Genomic DNA, 23,511 nt, shown 5'->3' on the forward strand with positions numbered 1-23,511 from the left:
ATATGTATTAAGAATGACGTCAAAGTCAACGAGCCTTTTTGCATTTAGTATAGTGTTTATACTTCTTTTTATCCACTTTACCAAGAATTCGTCAATTTTCAACATATTTCATCGTGTGCTTTTAGTTTGTCAATGACAATGTCCATATAAACTTTTATAATTTATCGTACAATCGTTATTAACAATATTATGTTAAAAAACTTTAATATATCACTATATTTCTAAATTTTTCATTTAATGTGAGATTTAAGCATAAACTATCACTGAATATGAATGTAAAATGTAAACAGATCTTTAAAACTAAGGCTGTTTCCACAATAGCTAAATTGAATCGTGTCTTCAAGGTGATTTTTAAGGTGCTTTTATACCTCCAGTATTAGGCATTTTACCTTGTGACGTCAGAGGCTGATGACGTCGAAGCCTGGAGGGACAACAAACGAAAAAAACAATAAAGAACTGTCAAACAAGTGATTTTTAGGTTAAGTTTTTGAAGTTTTCAACGTTACCAACTGTAGATGGACTATAGTAAAATTATTTGTTGTCCCTCCAGGCTTCCAGCTGATCGGGCAGCCATATTTGAAAGTGAAATACCTAATTTTGGTCAAGCGGGTCAAGCAATCGACTGGATAAAATTTTCACGGAAAATCACTGAATTTGATTAGCTCTGACAAATATTCCATTTCCACTGTGAAAATTGAATATTTTTAAAGCCAATCAAATTCAGTGAAAATTCAATCCAGCTGATTGCTTGACCAAAATACTGGAGGTATAAAAGCACCTTTATGGAGCATTTACACCTTTGGTAAAAAATTTTCTTCACTTCGAATTTTCCGAAATACACTTACCTGATTATTTATCGACAATTGTCAATAAATGTGATAATTCAATTCTATTGTAGAAGGTGCCTAATATTTGTAGTTATGTCTGATTAAAATAATAATGTGAAGACAGGCCCTTCTTATATCTAAAAGCGATAAAAGAAATCTCAATTTAAATTATCTGGAACATATACAGATTTGAGCATTACTTTTTTATAGGTTAGGTTCTCAAGTGACACTAGAATTGATTTTATTATAAATTTTTTTATTGCATTAACCTACCTAATTAATGAATTACTAGTTAATTCAACTTAATTAATTAGTACTAATATTGTATATTACATTAATTAATTAAATTGAATTAATTAGTAATTTATTAATTAATTTAATTTTCGACAACTGAAAATTGTTGCGTGCGTACACAAGCTAGTCAGGTGGAAAACAAAAACAGGTTGAAATTTATTGTAGAAACACCTTCAAAGAACTTGAAATTCCCCAAAATTCCCTAGATATGTACACTCTTAACCGTATCTGAAATCATAGGGAATTATGGAGAAACTGACCCCGTTGCGTCAGCCATCTTGATTTTTTATCTCTTTCTTCTACATATATTTTAAAATGATGAAACGAAAAATGGCTGACACAACGGGGTCGTCACCAGATGGCGTATCGCAGTATTTCAGATCCCAATATGCCTACACATTTTTGTCCTTTTCTAACGCACTTGTTGCTATGACAACAGATGAGTTAGAAAAAGACAAAAAAAGTGTAGGCATATACGTAAAAGAGTGTAGCAAACAGATATAAAATAAAACACAATGTTATCTTTCCTAAAAAAAAAATTTGTAAGTATTTCTATTTTTTTTAGCAATGAATAAAATTTTATTATTTAATTTTTTTTTTAATCAATTTAATTAAGTTTAATCATTAATTTTTTTTCGTGTGTAAAAATTAATTTTCCAAACAAATGGGAAATCCCCATATAAAAAGGGCCATTTAAGTTGCAAGAGCTGCTTCAATTTTCTTACCAAATTACCCAACCTTGCCAGCCCAATTACAATCTAACATTCACTATATACTGCGTGTAAATTGCATCACAGAGCCGGATAAACAGGAGACGGAGTCGTTGATAAAACCTGAGCGAAATACACTCGCAACCGTATACATATATATATATTTGAGTGCACGAACATTTTCACCAATCTATTCCATTTCTCATAACCGATTCCAATTTCAACACTTCACTTATGAAAGCGCAACTTTTACACTTTGCTCAATGTGTAACTCTTCTAATGAAAAGCATCTTAACAAATAACAATTGAAAATTTTACGAAAAATTATTAAAATTAAAATTATTTTTTTCAATAAAAAATGAAATATTTAAATCTCTCTAAATTTAAAATTAATGGGCGTATAACTATTTTGGGACAGGGAGGGGAAGTTAATCACCTAGTAAAAAATAAATTTTAAAATTTTGTGTTTGGTTGGTTTCCAATGTCCCCACTCGCCATTTGTCATAATTCTCGTCAACTACCGCACCCTGCTCTAGTAAAAATTTAGTAACTTTTAATTGTAACAGTAAAGTCACTATATTTTTACTAGAGCAGGGTGCAGTAGTTTACGAGAATTATGACAAATGGCGGGTGAGTGGGGACAATGGGAACCAACCGCTTTTCTCAAATTGAAGTAAAGCTGCAGTCCCATAGAAGCGTTTTGTCACTAGACCATGTGTGAAAAAGAGATGCAGATATATGTTTGCTATGTTTACACTCATGGCCTAGTTACAAAACGCAACGCAAAACGCTGTCAAGGGACTGCAACTTAATGTGTTATCACACTGAAATTTATATTTCAAATTCAATATTCAAAGTTATACAGCGAAACCTCTCATAAGACAATTTTAGTGGGGGGTTCTCTTAAAGCAGGTTTTTCGCAAGAGGAGAAATTGATGCGCAGTGACCGTTTGCGCATGGCGGTCTATTTCAAAATAATGTTGGAGTTTATTGAAAATTATGTTAGAAGAAATAAAGAGATGAATATAAAAAATAGTAGAAAAATTACAGAAAGTAATCATAAATTTCTTTCTTGCATTTTTTCCATAACCAAAATTAGCCTAATATTTATGCTATTGTGTTTTGATAGGTTTTGACAATTCATAATAGTGGTTGTTTTTTTATTTCTATTAAGTATTTTATTTATGTTTTATATTGCAGTTATTTTGTTTTTTTCGATTTAAAAATACATAGTATTTTAGAAGATATTTAATTGGGCTTAAAATTTTTGAAAAATATAAATTACCTCTTTAGAATTTATTTTATTACAGGTAAGAGATATGATAAGTAGTTTTTAAGTGTGCAAAGTATTATCTAACAAGGAAATATCAAACTTTAATATTTGGCTTTAATCTTTTAAATTATTACCATCTACCTCTAAAATAAAGTTATTTATTAGAAATTAAATTAATGAATTGTAATAGTTGTAATTCAAAAAAAAAAAAAAAAAATGAAACAGATAATCGATTCTAGAAGTATTTAAAAGAATTTATATAATGATGTAATTTGTATAATTATTATAAATGAAAAAGATAGGGTACAAATGTAACGAGAATTAAGTAATTTTTATTATTTGTCTCATAATATATTTAGAATTAAAATAAAGATCTGAGTTTCAACAATTTTCTTACATAATGTAATTTAAAATATTATAAAGCAACGTTTTAAATATATAATGAAAATAAATATTTTTAATGTAATTATTTATGAAGAACACATTTCATAACATTCGTATATTCTTTGACATTATAGCTTTGGAATTATATCACTATTGTTAGCATCAGAACTTTTGGAAACTTCTTCTTGAGATTTTTTCATAGTCAGATTCTCCCATTTCCGAAAGAGACGATAATCCGAAAGTGTATATTCATTTTTCTGTTTACACCAATTGTGTAAAATGTGAACTGTGGTGTTAATATCTTCAGAACTTGGAATACTGATACTGTTAGGCTCTATTGATTGGAAGATTTTTCTCTCATGTAACTTTTCCTTCGCAATGGTTTGAGGATTTTTTCCTGTGACAATTTCAATAATTTCGCAGTCGCTGAGTTGTTTCCATCCAGGCTCGTGCTGATCTTCAGATAACCATTCTTTCACCTCAGATCGATCAACTTTTTCAAGACCTATTCAACAATAAGAAAGTTATTGTAAATTTTAATTATAATAATCTTATAACAAAAACTTTGCTCTATAAACAAACATTTATGATACAAGTGTTGATGAATAAAGAGAGTGTAAAATATGTACGTGGGATTAGAGTGTCCGTAAAAAAGTCGACTTTCGAATTTTATTTGGACCACCCCCCAGTTCGTTTTCAATACATAGTGCCAGTAATCAATCGAAATTTCCCATTGAAAGTACACGGGGAAAATGCACTTTTTTTAAAAAAAAAAAAAATTCATAACTTTTTCAATTATTGAGCAAAAGATTTTTCAGGTCACAAATTCTTTTATTTTTAGCTACACTTTATGTTGGCATTTTTAAAAAAAATTAAATATTCAAAATTTTTAAAATGGTAGATGATCAAAAATAGGTCTTAAAAATGCATTGCAATGTAATCAGTGATTTATCACATAAATCCAGAATTTTGAAAAATTAAATTTTGCTATCCGATTCTTGACTAGAGACTCAAAAACCTCACGAATAAGAAGAATTGTTGTATTATTTTGAATAATTATATGATAAATCATTTATTACATTGCAGTGCATTTTCAAGACCTATTTTTGATCATCCACCATTTTGAAAACTTTGATTTAGAAAAAAAAAAACTAATTTAGAAATTAGTATTGCAAAAATATATTTCCATTTTATGAACATAAATGAATAAAAACGTAGGATATAATTTACCTTTAATTTTGTTGACCATTGCATGCATTTGGCTAATTGTTGTTGAATTGTCAGAATCATTACTATTCTTTTCCATTACTCTTGAAATTCCACGGAGCTTATTCCAAGCATTTTGTAAGTTCTCCTGAGTCAAGGATTGGAATGCCTTTGCAAGCATGCAACAGCAGTCTCTGAGGTTAAAAGATTTCATAAAGTCCTGAACAGCAATGTGGTCATTTTTTAATATTAACAATCTAAGTAGATCCTTTCGATAGAGAGTTTTTGCCTTTGCAAATACGCCTTGATCCATTGGCTGGATGAGTGACGTAACGTTGGGAGGTAAAAATTCAACTTTAAAATTTTCGTTTACATTATTTAGAATTTCTTTCGGTGGATGGCAGTTAGCATTATCGAGTAACAGCAATACTTTTCCATATTTTTGTGTTTGCACTTGCATGGCCTGTACTAACGGAATAAACTGATCTTTATACCAACTGAAAAAAATCTTTGCATTCATCCAAGCTGAGGCTTGATGTGTATACGTGACTGGTAAAGACGTAGTATAATTATTATTAAAGCAACGGGGTCTTTCAGATTTTCCAATAACTAGTAATGGTAGAGTGAAAGAACCATCTGCGTTTGAACAAAATAAAACGGTCACCCGGTCCTTTTTTAATTTCCAACCTGCATAAAAAAAATATTAAAATAAATTGTAACTATAAATATGTATTGGAGTCACTACAGAGAAAATTGCAAAAATTTTTTTGTCTATTAATAATTAATAAACATTTTGTGTTTTTTCTTAAAAGTTAGTGAATAATTTTAATTTTTATCCAATTTTTATTAAAAATAGCAACTCATTTTACTATATCTGAAAGATTCTCTATAATTCAGTTCGCGGTTTAATTTTGTTAATAAATGATTCATTAACAAAATATTAAATAAAAAAATTTTATTTATTTTATAACTTTTGAACAAATTTTTTTTTAACAAAATTCAAGAAATAAATTTGTAGAGAAACTTTTGGAGATTAAAATGAGCGATTGTTTATAAAAATTGGATACAAATTACAATAATTCCGTTGACTAACTTTCAAGTAAAAACACAAAATGTTACTTAATTATTAATAAACAACAAATTTTAAGTAAAAATAATTTTTTCGGAAAATTGTACAACTGGATCTTTCAAAATTGAGTGAAATACATTTTAAATATATTTTTAGTTTCCTTGTTAAAAACTACTTAGTTTGATGTTTAAAGATACATATATCCTTAATCTTTTTAGTTTAATAAATTAGGAATGAGTCGAGATTTCATGGAGATTTCACTTTAAATGAGTTTATAATTTCCATTTAAACTAAATTTAAAAAGTGTGAATTGTTTTGTAAGTTTTTAAAAATCATCACATTCAACTTTGCAGTTTTATAGGTTATAATTATTGCAATTCACGAATTTCAATATAATTACAAGTCAAAAAGATTAAAAACTACCAACATTTTTTTATATTAATTTATTAAAGTTAGAAAAACTGTGAAAATGTTAAATTAAAGTGTGTTTTACCTGGACAATCATAATCCTCGTTTGCTCCAGCTAGAGTTACTTCTGGCAGCCGTTTCCAATAAACTCCACTTTCGTCTGCATTAAAAATTAAACTCAAATCGCAGCCTTCCTCTTCAACTAAATTTTGAAAATAAAAGGCAAAACTTATGGCAGCATCAACATCCGCAGATAATTTTTCTCCTTTCATAGATAACTGTCTAATACCATATCTTTTTTTAAACGCATGCAGCCAGCCATTGCTAGCTTTAAAATTTTCCGAGCCGTTTAATTGTTCATTTAACACCAAAGCCTTTTCGCAAATCAGCGGTCCACTCACTGGTTCACCCGCAGCACGTTTCTCGTTAAACCACCTGATTAAAACTTTCTCCAAATCAGCATTATGCACTGGTTTTTTGACCTTCCTCTTTTGCAGGACTTTTGGACTTAAATTCTCAACATCTTTAAGGCTTTCTGAATTTTTCTTCAATCTACTAACAACCGATGGTGAAATATGGTATTGCTCAGCTATTTCTCTCAACTTATTTTTTGTACTTCCATTATTGAGGCTTTTTATAATATTAATCTTCTCCTGTAATGGAAGATGCACGTGAGTCTTCTGTTGCTTATTGCACATAATCAGTCTTTACACTTACAGAAATATTAAACTTTAAATATAAACTACATAACTGTGATCACAGATAGGGGTTTTTTTGCACATTTTTAGGCAGGTTATTTTCTGTTTACATTGTTAGCCATATGCTCCGCTTGACGCTACTGCGCATGACGCAATATATATCTAAAGTTTTAGGGAAGGGGAACACGATAGGGGAAATTTGTCTTATTAGAGGTTGTCTTATGAAAGGTTCGCCTGTATTTATAATCATCTCACTGAAAAAAATTTATTAGACTCAAATAAATTTTTTTTTTTGTTACTCCTTTAATAAGATAAACAATTTATTTGAGTAATTATTTATTTGTTGTTTTGCAATAAAAATAAAATGAAAGTAAAACACAGTTTTGATTAGAAATTTTTGAGGTTATGTTTTAAAGTTGAGAAAATCAAAACCGGTTTGTTAACAGCACAAAATATTTGGATTTTTATATCTGATATAGATTTTATATATAGACAAATTAATAAAGCAATAAGGCCTTATTTAAATAAAATTTCCGTTTAGGCGAAATAATACATATTTTAAATATTTGCTAAAAATATATTTCACTATGTCATTATATAAAATATTAGTTTCAAAATTTTACATATAAAAAGCATTATTAATTTAAAAACTGAATTGAATACATAATTAAAACTCCTATTTATATTATGTATAAATTATATGACAAAATGTCATATTCAGTTGTGGATCTATAATATAACAATCTGGAAATTCCTGAATCTCATTTGATTAATAGCTTGAGAGGAAATTCCATTTGATTTGACCAATACAATATAAGTTACTCACGACAAGAAAATATATGCAAAAAAAAGTTTGCATGTGAATTTGTAAAACCATGCAACTAATGTTTTTCATGAATTTCATAAGAAAAGTGTTTTTAATGTTAGCTAATAAAGCGAATATTTTTCTACAATAAATCATAAACAACATATAACTTTAAATATGTAAAATTTAATGCATAAAGTACACAATAAAATTTTAAGGAATTTTATTATAAAAGTTTTATTGTTTTCAGTTTTGAAATATCATTTCTAATCACTTTTTTTTCATTTTATACATATATATATATATATACAATATATCTTCTGTAAAAATGATTTCATCAGTTCATAATTAATCAAAAAATACTTTTCTCTATATATTTATTAAAAAAATACATAGACTTGTATTGTAATGAATAATTATTAAATTTTATTAATAATGTATAATAAATTAACTTAAAAATAAGAAAAGATTTTTTTTAAATTGAATTAAATTAAAGGTTGTAAAAATATAAATTATATTACATCGAATTTTTATATATATATGCTAAAGACTTTTTTATCAGCCGAATTTGTAATTAACAAAATTACTTTTTAATTGAATTTTCAATTCAACAGAAATTTTATGAATCTAATCTAAAAATTCATTAACAAAAAAATTGGATAAAAATTATCTCTCTAAATCTGAATCCAGTAAAACGTTCGAAATATGTCATATTTTCTTATTTTCGACACCTGCTTCACCCTGCTTTTCTCTATTATTTTGGTTGTTCCCCGCTATGTATCGAAAAACTACCATTCCCTGCAAAGTGTTACAATTCAAATGTTCCATTGATTATTTTAATATTTGTCAATAAGATTTTGACATGATTCTTAACCTAAAAATTTTTTTTCATGAATCGTTCGAAAATCATCCTAAGTTAAAGTTTATTCTGTGTGTATATTAAATTTACTGTATGTTTATCCGTGTATGCAGAGTGCATATGAATTATTTTCCATTTAAACTTATTATATATTTAACTACATCTCAAGAATATATTAACTTTGAATCAAACAAAATTTATGTTTAAAAAATGAAACATATTTTATTAACAAAAACGTATTATTGAATTAAACTAAAATATATTAGAATAGGTTAAATAACAAAACGATAACATTCTGATAACAGTCTGACAATAAAAAAAATTATAAAATTTAATTTAAAAACAACAAACAAAAATACAAATTAGAACAAGAATATAAACTAAATTTTAAAAATGAAAATATAAAAGGAAATTAGCAAAATAAATAAAATTAATACAAGAATTATATAAAAATAGAATAATATACAATATAAAAACAATAATAACAATTATTATTTTTTATTTTTTGAAACTAAAAAATTATTTCCCCCATCTTTAAAATACATCGTATTTTTTTAAGTTTTTGCAAAGAAAAAAGAAATTCAATGGCGTTTACTATAAACTCAACAGAGTAAAAAATGACCGAGTAATTACAATTGTTTATAACTAAAAAGATACCCTTTTTTCTTTATCGATAATTTTGCAATTAAATAATGAAATTCGATTTTATTTTTTTTTATGTACATGATAGTATCACTTTTCAAGAGTAAAATGAAGAAAAAAAAATTGAATTCGTTCCATATCGTTCTGTAGAAATTATGTTGAAAAACAACATGTTTTTAATTAACAAATGGAATAATTTATAAACTATTCATCCGATTGGGTTGGAAGTTTTTTCATTTTGTTCAGTATCGCGAGGGGCACATTGTCAGAAAGTTTCACTCCAATCGGATTATTATTAACAAAGTTATTAAACAATTAAGAAAGTGACATTTTTAATGATTTAAATTCAATAACTTTTAAACAAATAATCCGATTTTAACTTTCGATCCACCATTTTGTAGGTTAGTTTCTATACCTTTTCTTTTTTAAAACAACTTTTTTCTCTAAAATGTAAAGGAAAGTAACGAGCACCAAAAAACCACGTTTCACCAACTTTGACCATTGTTTATGACAATTTCTGCAACCGGAAATCGAGAGCAAACTATGGGGCCTTCATACTACCCCACAAACTACCGAAATCCGTTTAGAACAGTCTGTTTACATTTAATGGCACTTTTTGTCTTTATTGACTACAACCTTTCGATTTTTAATTTTTTTTTGCATTACAATCTCTGATGACTGAAGAATTTTTTCCCCTATCTGCGAAAGTGGTACTTTTAATTTTTAAATTACTATTTACAATTTTTAAGCTGGACGCAATGATTTTTAGTATGTTTTTGGGTTAGTCCACTGACTAAAAAAATCTAGTTTTAATATATGTGGAACTCGATGATTCCGTGAGTTCATTAACCATAATATTATGGTAAAAATTTTATTCCCTTTAAAAATATTAAATATCAAAAGTAGGAGGTTCACAATGTGATTTTGTAACCTTAAATTTTTCAATTTTTATAAAAACGCTATTATTAAAAAACTATTAAAAATTAGATGTTGGAACTCACCAAAAACATAAATCACTTTATTCTGCACAGAGGAACGAAAGAATTATTGCAAAAATTTATTATTTTTGGATGATATACGATTTTAAAAAAAATTTTATTTAAATATTCTCAAGATTTTTATTTACTTATAACTTTTTTGTCGGTGCTCCGAAAAAATTGAGGTTTTGCACAAAGATTTTTTATAATATTCTTTACCTTCTATTAAAATCTTACGAAGGTGTTTTGCTTCGTTTTGGAGATATTAATTTTCAAAATTTTTTATTTAAAAAGGTTAATTAAAAGACTTAAAGTTAACTAACCAAATTCAAACTGCTCCATTTTTTATAAAAATATATTAAAATGGAGCAGTTTGAATTTGGCTAGTTATCTTTAAGTCTTTTAATTAACCTTTTTAAATAAAAAATTTTGAAAATTAATATCTCCAAAACGAAGCAAAACACCTTCGTAAGATTTTAATAGAAGGTAAAGAATATTATAAAAAATCTTTGTGCAAAACCTTAATTTTTTCGGAGCACCGACAAAAAAGTTATAAGTAATTAAAAATCTTGAGAATATTTAAATAAAATTTTTTTAAAAATCGTATATCATCCAAAAATAATAAATTTTTACAATAATTCTTTCGTTCTTCTGTGCAGAATAAAGTGATTTATGTTTTTGGTGAGTTCCAACATCTAATTTTTAATAGTTTGTTAATAATAGCGTTTTTAAAAAAATTGAAAAATTTAAGGTTACAAAATCACATTGTGAACCTCCTACTTTTGATATTTAATATTTTTAAAGGGAATAAAATTTTTACCATAATATGGTTAATGAACTCAGGAAATCATCGAGTTTCACATATATTAAAACTAGATTTTTTAAAAATTTGGTCGCAACCACTATTAGACGAAAGTCAGTGGACTAACCCTTTTTTGAAAATTAAAAAAAAAACAAATGAATGTTAATGGAAAAAGGTTATATTTGTAGAAAAAATGCTTATATTTTGTGAGCCGTACTAAGAAAATTATAAATAGTAATTTAAAAACTAAAAGATTGTAATGCAAAAAAAAAAATTAAAATTCGAAAGTGTCTCTTTTGAGAAAACTCACTTTTTAAGTTTAATTTCAACTTTTTTTTGCTTCTGTTATAGGTACGTTATTTTTGAGCACATATTTGAAAAATTTGAAAAAAAATATGAACAAATGTCATATATAGCATAATTTTTAATTTATTAGTACAATAGAATAAAAAATGTTCCAAAAACACACCTCCTTGACGTTAAATTTCAAAAAATCATAACTTTCTTCATTTTCATCAAATAAAAAAATATGTATTTTCTTATTTTTCATATAGATTTCGAAAAAAAATTTCGGACAAAAAAAAATTTTCAATGAAAATTTCCCATTAAATGCCCCATATATAAACTTTTAATTTGATTGTTTATTTCATATTCCTTTTTTAAAAAATTTAAATAAGCAGAAATTATGTTAAAATACAAATTTTACTAGAAATTTCGATTAAATAAACTGTTATAAATATGTGAAATTTTTTTGAAAATTTAACGAGAAAAAAATTATAGAAATTCTATTAAATAAAATTTCATTTTAATAAAAATTCGGTTTGATATTAATTTTATACTTGAAATAAAGTTTTTTTTAAATTCAAAGTAATGTAAATTAAAACTGAGTTTTAGGGATAATATTTATCAAAGAAAAATTGTGTGTGTGTTTTTTTTTTATTAATAAATTTTGAACTTAATTAACTTTAAATAGATATACACTTTTGTAATACGATACAAGCAACACACGCGTGTTGATTAAAAGTACAAGATCCACGTTCTTTGAAAGTTTAAGGGTGCTTTCAGGTGGGGGTGTAGAAGAAGGGGAACAGGTGAGCAAAGAGTTAAGGTGAAATGTTGGGTGGGGGGAAAAGAGTCGACCTGCTGCGAGTCCATTTGCGAATCAAGTGGTAGCGCTTAGTCTTACGGCAGGACTCAGTTAAAGAAGGTTCCGAGTGCCTTCTTTTATATCTATAGTCTCGTGTTTATTCGGTGTCATCTGTTTATAAATACTATTTCGAAAAAAAAAAAAAAAAAAGATTGGTCATGTGTTCTGTGTGACGGGAGTGAAATGTCGATAGTGATTTTTAATTTTTGGAATCTATCGATGAAGTTCACTGGTCGGGATCATACCTAGCAAAAGTTGGCAATTTTTTTATTCCAACTAGCTAGTTCACCAGAAATCACAAAGAAGAAACACCTGACGGCTCCAAAGGCACGAGCTGTCAGAACATCTTTTAATTTGTCCTTTTCTTTATTAGGTATAATATATTTATTATTTCATTATGGTATTATTTACTTTCAACATTAAGATTTCTTAAAATGAAATTTTTTCTTCACACATTTATGATAAATTTTAGATTCTTTTTTTTCTATATTTTTAATGATTACCAAATTTTTTTTTATAGTTAAATATTTTTTTCTAAATACTAAAATAATTTATTCTTTTTATAACTAAATTTAGGACAAGTTACCATATACTGTTCGTTTCAACTAAAAGAAATTTTACTAAAAAAAGTAAAATATTCACAAGACTTGTATTTCTCCATTAGCCTCAATTTCTTTTGATAAAGTATCTGGACCAAAGACACTTGACATTTACAAAAGTCTAAAAACCAAGAGAGACATAGTGAAACATTTCTTTTAAGACTAACAAAATAATTATAAATGTCCAAAAATTTAATCAATTTCGTTTGAGTAAAATTAACACGAACATTTGTCAATTGAACATAATAATATTGAATTTGATCAAAGTATAAGGACAATTTTTGTGCATAATCTCACGTCTTATGTGAAATATACTTTTTTTATTAATATACTTGAAAAAAAAAATTATAAAACTTAAATTTTCGAAACAAAATTTATATCAGGGCAAAAAAATTTAAATGTAAATAAGTAATTCATTTGAAATAAATTCACCTGTTTATTTTTTCAAAAGTTAAATTTGTGCTCTCTAAATCTGAATTAGTAAAAAAGTTTACTAATTTGAATTAGTGACTCACTTTTTGCTTCTGAATTAGTAAAATTTTACTCATTATTAGTAAATTTTACTAACAATTAGTAAAATTTTACTAATTCAGAAGCAAAAAGTGAGTCACTAATTCAAATTAGTAAACATTTTTACTAATTCAGATTTAGAGAGTGCAAATTTTTCCCTTTTGTAGATATATGTTAAAGTAATCTTAAATAATAACATGTTATCGTAACTGAAATTAATTTTCCAGCAGGACATTTTTTGTAATATTCATAATTAAAATTCAAAACAAAAAAAAACCACTTTTAATAAATATTAACATAATGTATTTATGATGAAAATGTATCACATTCGGTAAATAAATCTTAAGAAAAATAGTTATTTAACTACTTAGAATCATCTTTTATTAATTTTTTTTTCTCTTTGTTATAACGAACGGTGCTAAAATCTTTACATGATGTCTGAAACAAAAATAAATTTATTAATAAACTTGGTTTTAAAAAAAAAATAATAATTTTGACTTTTTTTTATTAATGTTTTCAAAAATTTGAAAGAAATGTTTCACTGAAATATAAAATGAATTTATATGTGAAAGGAGAATTTTTTATTTTGTAATGTGAAAAGGGTTTTTTTTTTCTTTTCGTTGAAGTTGACTTACGTCAGGACAATAAATTTGCAATGAGTAAGGCCAACATTTCGTGATGTGCTTGTAAATTAAAACAGAACACGTCCTCTCTATCTGCACATACTAAAAGTGTATCGTTTAAACTCCAGTGTCCAGTCCACTTAATATAATATATTTAATTATCTCGAAATAAATTCCAGATAAAAAATTGACTTCAAAACTAAGTGATTTTGATAAAAAAAAAATTTTAAACCAAAAATTTTTCTTTTATTGTTTATCTAAAGAACTAAAAAACTGATATATTGCCATATCAAATTGGTTTTGAATTGAGACGTTTCAGTCAAAATGTTTGCTCAAATAAACGAAAAATTTGTTTAACATTTTTTTAACTTCAAACTGTATTTTAAACTATCGTTTTCTGTATCCAAAAATAAATTTTTAATTTATTAAATGTTTAAATGTACTTTTTTATATTTTAAAAAATTTAGAGACAAAAAAAATTTGAACCTTAAGAAATTCAGGCACATTTTAAAAAATTCAAAATTTTAAATAAACTACATAAATAAATTGACAAAATAAAATTTTGAATAAAAATAAATAATTGAAAATTTAATATTTAAATAATTAATAAAATAATTTTTGAAATTTAACCAGCTCGGCTGATAATTATTACTTCGGAATTTTTAGGGGATAAATATTCCAAGTTTTGAAAACTCAAAAAAATGACTTTATATAATCGGAAAAGAATTTTAAAAGTCAAGTTTAAAATATTAATTCGGATGTTTTTTGAATTACTGAAATTTATTTTTTTTGTATAAGCATTTTCAGACAAATTCCTCCAACTTTAAAATTTTAATGAAGCTGAAGTACGCAACGTTTATATAAAAGATTTTTAAAGAAATAATTTTTTAAAATGAAAAATTCTATAATTTTTTGCTTAAAAAATTTTTCTTGTAGTTTTCATTAATCAACAAATTATAAAAAAATATTTTTTAGGCAAAAAATTATAGAATTTTTCATTTTAAAAAATTATTTCTTTAAAAATCGTTTATATAAACGTTGCGTACTTCAGCTTCGTAAATTTTATTCTTGGTGGTAATTTTGAATTTTCAGTTTTAGATTCAGTAACTCCAAAAATTTCAAAAATTTTTTTTAGTGATATTTTAGATGCTGCTATAGCGGTTAAATGACGTTCTTTTTTTTTTTTATTTCGCTTCTTTATAGAGGTCAGTCACAGTGAAGGAGTCAATTGAAGATTTTAATTAAGAAATTTTTAGCAACTGTACGCTGTAAAGTAAAAAATCAAAGTTTGACACCTTTTTTGTAATTGAAAAAAAAATTTTTTTTTTCTCAAATTTGCAAGTCAAAAACTATATAATAATAATAACATTTTGCTGGTGTGAATCCTGTTACATGGCCTACCTTGAAGCCACGTGGCATCGATTCGGTCAGTGACGTTCCTAAAATTACGGTTGGTTGATCTAGCCATTCTTTAACTCAATATTTAAATCAATACACTGAGAAACGAGTTAATATATCGTCAACTATACTCACTTTCACTCAAAGGCGTTGAGAGACCTATCAATATAAGAACTTTGGACTTAAGTCGAAAGTTTAAAACTACAAAATAATGAATTTTATTTTATTTTTTGTTTTTTTTTTTATAAATTTTAAACATAACATCAATTTAGAACTAAATTAAGAAATATTAAATGATTAATTTTTAGTTAGTATGAAATATATTCAGAAAAAAAAAATTCTTTGAAACAACCAAAATAAATGTATTTTATTGCATAGAATTTATTTTAGACGAATTTTCATTTGTGGTTGCAATGGGCCAACGCAGAATAAAAACCTCTAATCGTAAATCTTAAGCTTTTACATGAGAGAGAAAAGGACATAAGATATTTCTATCCTTTTCTCTCTCATGTAAAAGCTTAAGATTTACGATTAGAGATTTCATTCTGCTTAGACCTAATGAAAATAAAATTTCGTTTTTTTAAGGGTTAGTTTAGAATGAGCAAGTAAATTTCCACTGGAATTTTAGTAGAACGTCCGAAATATGACATATCTTTATATTTTTTTACATCTGTCGCACCCTGCTTTTCTCTATTCTAGTTCCCCGCCATGTATCGAAAAAAAGCTACCATTCCCTGCAAAGTGTCACAATTCGGATACTCCACTGATTATTTTATATTTATTGTCAATAAGATTGATAAGATTTTGACATGATTCTGTGTGTATTAAAAATAAAAATTCATCTAAATAAAAATTCTATGCAATGAAATTCTAACTAATAAAAATTCATTAAAATGGCTATTATGTTAAATGAAAATTTGAGTAAATAAAACTTCTGACAAATGAAAATTCAAAGAAATAAAAAATTCTGTAAAATGAATTTTCGGTTATATAAAAATTCTGTAGTAGAAAATCGTGGAAATTCTATTAAAAAAATAATTCGAACAAATATAAATTCTATTAATTTTCCGCATTATTTATGTGTCTCGTTTATTTAGTTCAAATAATTAATTATTTGACAAATTTTCTTTGAAATAAACAAAACAAAAATTATATTAATACAAAAAAAAATGGTATATTTGGTTCAAATAAAACTTTTTTGTAAAAAAAATCAGAAAAGATCATTTTTAAAAAAAGTCACTTATATTTCCGTCTATTAAAATTTTTCCAATATTTAACTATTTTCTTAATACAATGCAAACTGTAAGTTATGAAAAAAAAAAAATTTCCATATTCTTGAACACAGAATAAAATATAAATTTAGAAATTTCACTATAATATTGTCAATGATGAAAAGGGAAATATAAAAAATTTTTGTATAAGCATTTCTTTTTAACTTTCATATCTTTAAAAGATAAACATTTATAGAAATTGAAATTTCATTCCTAAAGAAATATGGTTTGAAAAGCCGTGTGAACTATTGCATACATATTATATACGAAAGTAAACGTTTACTTCAAATTAAACTGAGATTCCTAAGTTATCCTTGAGAAAAGGTGTATGACCAGACTGAAATTCTTGAAAGATATATAATTTCGATTATAGAAAAAAAACTATGTTTTTCCTGGAATAAATTAAGTGTAAATTTCATAATATTACCAATATTTCGAGTGCAAATGTATATGCACTTTAAATGAAAGAAAATCATTAAAAATCAATTATTGAAAAAAAAAATGAAAATTTTCTTTGGACTGATTTGTTTTTTTGTTAATACACTGTAGATTCATTTGCTATAATGGCTTTCATACGTCGGTAAGACGTGGAGCGAAACTATTTTGTGAAGAAATCAGTTTGAGATAGTTGTGCATATGACGTGAAAGATCATGAGAAACATATACTTTCTATAGACGCAGCAGAAAGAAAATGCAAGTTGAATTTGACTTGCATCGCGCAAAACTATCGTCCTCTCCTCACAATATATACTATATTGTGACGGTTGCTGACCATCGCAATCGCATCGCGTTCAACAACCGACCTTCTCAATTACAGTCAATCACCTTGCACATTTGGTGACTTGACAATTTTAATAGTTTTAGCTTCTCTAGTTTCGAATAGAAATTCTGAATAATAATTTTATGCGGCATTTTACAAAAGAAGAAACAAACAAAACAAGTCATTCAACCGCTTATTATAGGGAAACGTATGAAATAAGCTTTAAAATTAATTTGTTTGAATTTTGATTTTCACGAATTTTAATAATGTTCAACATGACCTCAATCTAAAAAGTTTTTTTAACAGAATTAAAAATATATTAAAAATTGAATTCATCCAAATTCGAAAATACAATTTTGGAAAAAAATTATTTTGAGTTAAAATTTGTTGTTAAATCAAATAAACATTTTGTTTTTTTAAATGTTATTAGTTTATATATGAGTTATTGATTGTAAAAATTGAATACAAAATTATAATTCTGCCGTGTTAAACAAAAACTTACGTAACATTGTTGTTTTGGTCGGTATTTCAGTAGTAAAATGCACCAAAATCAGCCTAAGCGACAATGTCACTAACGTAAGTTTTTGTTTAACACTGCAAGAATTATTCACTAACATTTAAAAAAATACAAAATGTTTATTTTACTTAACAACAAATTTTAACTTAAAATAATTTTTTTCCAAAATTGTACTTTCGAATTTGGATGATTTCAATTTTAAATATAATATTTTTAATTCTATTAAAAACTACTTTTTAGTTTGAGGTTATGTTAATGAGTTGAACCTTCTTAATTTCTTCGAAATTAAGTGACAGTTATGATTAAATCCATTAAAAGCCCATTTTTAAATTGTTTTTAATTGTATTTTTTCAATTGTAAATAAGGCTGTTTCCACAATAGTTAAATCGTGTCATCTTGACGATTTTTTAGGACGGGACAATGCGCGCGCATCCATTGCCAACTGTCGACAAAAAATTTATTTCACGTGTGTACGATAAAAATTTAAAAAAAAAAACATTTTATCTGAGAAGATATAAAATTTTTAATTTCTTTAACAAAACAAGTTTTTTTTGTATAATTTCAATAATATTTACAATCTAAAATTGTGGAAAATAGTGAACCATGTAAAATAAATTTTTTTGTCGACAGTTGGCAATGGATGCGCGCGCATTGTCTCATCTTAAAAAATCGTCTTCAAGACGATGCAATTTAGCTATTGTGGAAGCAGTCTTAAAGTAAATTATTGAAGTCAATACCGTTTTTTAAAAAAGAATTCACAAAAACTATGTCGTGAATGTTAAGAAAATATTAAACACCAGTTCATGGAATTTTCATTAACTTTAAAGAATGTATATATGAAATTTCAAGAGTATACGCAGAAAAAAATTAGTTGATCAAACTTTCGTTGACTAATCATTTACTTTTGGATATGACAAATTTATTTTACTCTACTACTATATTTACTTTATAAAATAAAAATGTTTAAAAATTCATTCTTTACAATTATGAATAATTTTTTTAAAGTAGAACATACTTTTAGCAAATTTTAATTTAAAAGAACTTTTTATTACACGAATGTTTATAATTCTGTTAATTCTAATTCAACCCAATTTTAATTTTTACAATAATTATTATACCGGATAATTTTAAATGCAAAAATTCTTAATTCACCGAATCTTTATTTCAAAGAATTTTTATTGGACAAATTGTTATTTGATAGAATTCTTAAAATTTTCATTTGACCGAAATTACAAATATCCGAACAAACAATCGAAAGAATGATTTCGGCGCAACTTTTAAAATTAACCAATCACAATTTTCCTAAAAATTTCTGATTGGTCAATTATTTTTAAATTCGTGCAAAATCCTTCTGTCGGTTATTTGTTCGGCCATTTTGTAATTTCGGTGAAATGAAAATTTTAAGAATTCTATCAAATAACAATTTGTTAAATAAACATTTTTTTTTAAAATTAAGATTCGTCGAATATAAGGAATTCTTACATTTAAAAAATCAACTCACTTAAAATTATGTTGAATAATAATTTTGCTTAATTAAAATTAGGTTAAATTAGAATTCTTTTAAATAAACGGATAAAAAAAGAAATTATGTAAAATGAAAATCTGTCGGTAATTGAATTTCAAATGACGAGATATGAATGCAAGGTAGAAGTCAAGAAATAGTAAATAACCACAATGACAGTTAAACCATTATTATACTAACTCAATGCACTAAAGTGTCATGATATCTCAAAATTGATCCTTCTCGTTTCTTGAAAGAATTCTATATATTTTTCTCAATTAAAAAAAAAAAAAAAGTTAGTGAAATTCTAAATTTTACGTTTTTGTTCTTATAAATATAAATTTCTTATTTAGAATATAGTGCCAGTCACGGAAGAATTAAATTATTAGACACAAATCAATTATTGACGTAAAGACTTTTCTAATCCTCTCGCACATAACACAGAAGTTAAAAAAAATCACTGAAGCGATAAATTTTTTTTTTCCAAATATTATTTCGCTTCAATAAATTCAGAAACTTTTTCTACTAATATAGATAATTAGATACTACATTAACCCTCTATGCAAACAGAAATCAGTGAAATTTCGGATTTCTGAATAATCTAAATAGACACTGAAGAAAAGAAAGTAAATATATCTGAGTTTCAATATATATATGATTCATGAAAAAAAGATCATATCTAAATTCTCAACAAGCAGGAAGAAAAGCTATTATTTAATCGCTACGCTGATTATTCAATAAAGTGTCTTTCTCACGATCAATGATTGTTCGAGACAATATATTATTTTCCATTTTATTATATTCATTATTTAAAACAAAAATTACATACACATAATGTGCATTTAATTAGTGTGAATTTATGATCATTAATTAACTATATAAGAAAAAATTATAATTTTCTAAACCCTACCAGAAATTTACAGAATTCAGTACTGGCGCAGTACTGCGTTACCATCAGTTCCGTGCCATTAGTCATTTTTTGATAATTTTCCTGAAACTGAAATTTTTTTTTCTAATTTCGAATTCATTCACACATGATTTTTATACTATTATTTCCCGTATATCATTTAAATGATATATTAACCAGTTTCTTAAAAAAAAAAAAACCAAAAAACAAATAATCAATTCAAATGTAGAATGAATTTAACGAGGGCAAATTTTCTAACATTTATTAACGATGATTATGCAAACAATCGGTTATAAAGTATTTTATTCGCATTGATTGACTCTAATGAACGATTGTTAGTCATTTTCTGAAGTCGTAAATAATAAGCACTAACATTTTATCTTTAAATCTTTAATATGGAACGAGAAAAGAAATTATTCAAAAATTGATAAATGATTAACAAAAAAAAATAAAAAAAAAAAAGATGTTATAAATGTGTCGCCATTTCACCTATTATATGTAATACATAATGATTTTGACATTTTACGAATAAAGATTACAAAGTTTCGACCGCCAGGTATCAAAAAAGAAATGCTTGGTCAAGAAATTTTATTAAAGTAGGTCAGTCAAACGATATAATACTTCAGATGTGTATTTTTACGTGACTCACATTTTCCCTAAATTCGAATTTTTATATAATAAATCTACAACTGTTATTTTAATAAATTGAAAAAATAAATTAATTTTTTAGTTTAAGAATCATGTGAAAATCTTGGTTGGATTCCATTGTTCCCACTCGCCATTTGTCATAATTCTCGACAACTACCGCACTCTGCTCTTGTAAAAATTCACTGACTTTATAGTAACTTTTAATTTTAACAATAAAGTTACTAAATTTTCACTAGAGAAGGGTGCGGTAGTTGACAAGAATTATGACAAATAGCGAGTGAAGACAATGGAAACCATTGGTGGAGTATCCGAATTGTGACACTTTGCAGGGAATGGTAGCTTTTTTTGATACACGACAGGGAACTAGAATATAGATAAAAGCAGGGTGAGGCAGTTGTAAAAAAAATATAAAGATTTGTCATATTCGGACGCTCTACTAGAATTCCAGTAAAAATTTACTTGCGCCCATTCTAAACTAACTTTGAAGATTAAATCAAACATATTGTAATTTTCATTGAAACAAATAATATTTTTTAAATGAAAGAAAAAGATATTTTTCATATATGAAAATAAAATATTAAAAACTGTGTTAAATTAAACAAAATCGTTGAAACAAATCTCTATATTTAAATTATGAATTCTTTTTTTCTGTATGGAAAATTTTTTGAATTTAAAAAAGAAAGATTTCAAAAGACTTTTATAATTTTTAATGGACAAAATTTATAACTTCCTGATGTATATTGCAGTTTACATGCGCGTGAAATAAGTAACAACTTGGTACTCACGGAACCAACAATAAACGCATCCGAAAATGGACCGGTGATTATTATGAGGAAAAACGTTTCTCCTTCATAGCATAAAGTCAAATTTAATTTGATTTTACTTCAAAAGGAAATACTGAGAAAGCTATATTATATATATATTTCTGAACTATAAACTGTAATTATTATCCTCGTAAAACCTTTTTGATAAAATGAAAAAAAAAATTGTTTCTTAAAAAATATGTATTATCTATTTCTAATGATTTTTTACGGCATTCTAAAACTTTCATTTCACTATATACGAAAATATTACACATATTAAAATTATTAAACACTGTTTAAATTAAGATAACATATATAAATATGGACAGGAACCAACTTAATGTATTGATTCATCCATTTAAACAAAGGAAGTTCTGTTAAAACAAGACATCATTTAACCTTGCCAATATAATAGTCATTTCCAAGAAAAAGCGGATTTCTGTATGCATTTTTGTGAAAAATGTTCAACACAAAAGTTGTTTCCAACAAAAAGATCTACATTTTTGAAACCAAAATATTGGGCCCAGGACCCAACAGTGCGAAAAAAGAAGTATCACGAAAATGCGTACTTTTCGAGATATTTGCAAGTTTCCATACTTTTTGCACACTCTGTATATATTGCTTTAATTTGCTTTTTTAAACCTTAAAATATGTTTTGTGTTTCCTGAAATATGTTAAAAAATGTCCGAGCATGTTTTTCTACAACCCAACAGCGAGGCGGCGAAAAGTGATGAGTTGTAGAAAAACATGCTCGGACATTTTTTAACATATTTCAGGAACCACAAAACATTTTTTAAGTTTCAAAAAAGTAAATTAAAGCTAAGATCTTAAAGATTATGTTTTCAAAAGTTTAAAGTTTTTCTATACATTATTCTAGTACTGTTAACTTAAAAAGTATAAAATTGAAACGAATTAAAACCCAAAATGTGGAAAATACAAATTTGAAAAAATGAGAAAAATTTTGAAAAAACGTGACAATTATGCATTTTGATTGAATATTATAAATAACCTTTTTTGAATCGCGTATTATAATCAGCAGTCTTTTGTCTATGTTTTACTGTCAGGGATGACATCAGATAAGACTCCATAAGACACAAATGTTAATTTAATTGCAAATATTTTCAAAACTAGACGGTAAAAATTGTTTTAAACTTTGCAAAATTACGTTAAATTAATTCAACTTTAACATAATTTCAAAAGTATCAAAAAATCTTTGTATTTTTGTTATGGCAAATTCATCCTTTAATTTTTAAAACTTTAGAAATTATCAAAAGATATCATAAGAATCTTTAAATGAAATTGACCATATATATGATCAAATTAGTGTTATACAAAATGTCTCTGAGTTTATAATAACAATAATTATATTTAAAATTAATTAACACACGATAGTCAAAGAAATAATATGAATGTTTTATATTACAACAGTAATTAATGTATACCTGATTCGCACGTGCAATTATGAATTACCGCATAATGCCTATATCTACAAGTACATTTGCACTCTCGATTTCACTATCAAACCTGCTTCAACTTATACACTATAGCATATACATATATATATGCATTTAATGTTGCGTGCGAAAGTTAATTGTCCAATATCAAGTATAGCTAAAAATATTTCATTAATAATTTCAAAAATATTAACAAACCTTTTATCAAAGTTAATGAAAATAAATTTTACTAAATCGCTTTTAGAAATTATATTAAATATATCTATAAAAAATAATTGTATTTTACATATATTTAATATTACTATTTTATAATTCAATATATATATATATATACTCTTTTTGTTACTATTATAAATGATTTATGATATAAATACTGGTATTATACTATCTTTGAAAGATGCAATTAGATCACATTACAG

General features: G+C 25.7%; 2 protein-coding genes across 5 annotated transcripts in view; one reads left to right on the forward strand and one right to left on the reverse strand.

The window, feature by feature from the left end:
- LOC127279650 (ABC transporter G family member 23) overlaps nt 1-23,511 on the forward strand; it is an 82,258-nt gene that overhangs the window by 30,383 nt on the left and 28,364 nt on the right. The window contains exon 1 of one of the 4 annotated variants that reach the window (XM_051302157.1): nt 12,111-12,474. The exons of the other annotated variants lie outside the window; for them this stretch is intronic. The gene's annotated coding sequence lies outside the window, so the exon portion shown is untranslated. Of the gene's footprint in view, nt 1-12,110; nt 12,475-23,511 lie in introns of those variants that run through there. 4 annotated transcript variants of the gene reach the window in all.
- Nucleotides 3,431-7,018, reverse strand: LOC127279652 (jerky protein homolog-like). Its single transcript, XM_051302162.1, has 3 exons — nt 6,257-7,018; nt 4,719-5,381; nt 3,431-3,993 (listed from the first exon to the last, which is right to left on the reverse strand). Exons 1-3 carry the CDS (start codon nt 6,867-6,869, stop codon nt 3,617-3,619), a joined length of 1,653 nt encoding a protein of 550 aa, XP_051158119.1. The 5' UTR covers nt 6,870-7,018; the 3' UTR covers nt 3,431-3,616.

The sequence above is a fragment of the Leptopilina boulardi genome, unplaced genomic scaffold (assembly GCF_019393585.1).
Source record: "Leptopilina boulardi isolate dan_hultmark-lab unplaced genomic scaffold, ZJU_Lbou_2.1 LbouV2_221, whole genome shotgun sequence".
Classification (NCBI taxonomy): Eukaryota; Metazoa; Arthropoda; class Insecta; order Hymenoptera; family Figitidae; genus Leptopilina; species Leptopilina boulardi.

Excerpts from the sequence above, each read along its gene's own strand:
- LOC127279652 (XM_051302162.1), bottom strand. The coding sequence starts at position 6,869 with ATGTGCAATAAGCAACAGAAGACTCACGTGCATCTTCCATTACAGGAG. Across the intron at positions 5,382-6,256 it reads CGAGGATTATGATTGTCCAG|GTTGGAAATTAAAAAAGGAC; the intron begins GTAAAACACACT and ends TTTTTTATGCAG. Across the intron at positions 3,994-4,718 it reads AATGGTCAACAAAATTAAAG|GTCTTGAAAAAGTTGATCGA; the intron begins GTAAATTATATC and ends ATTGTTGAATAG.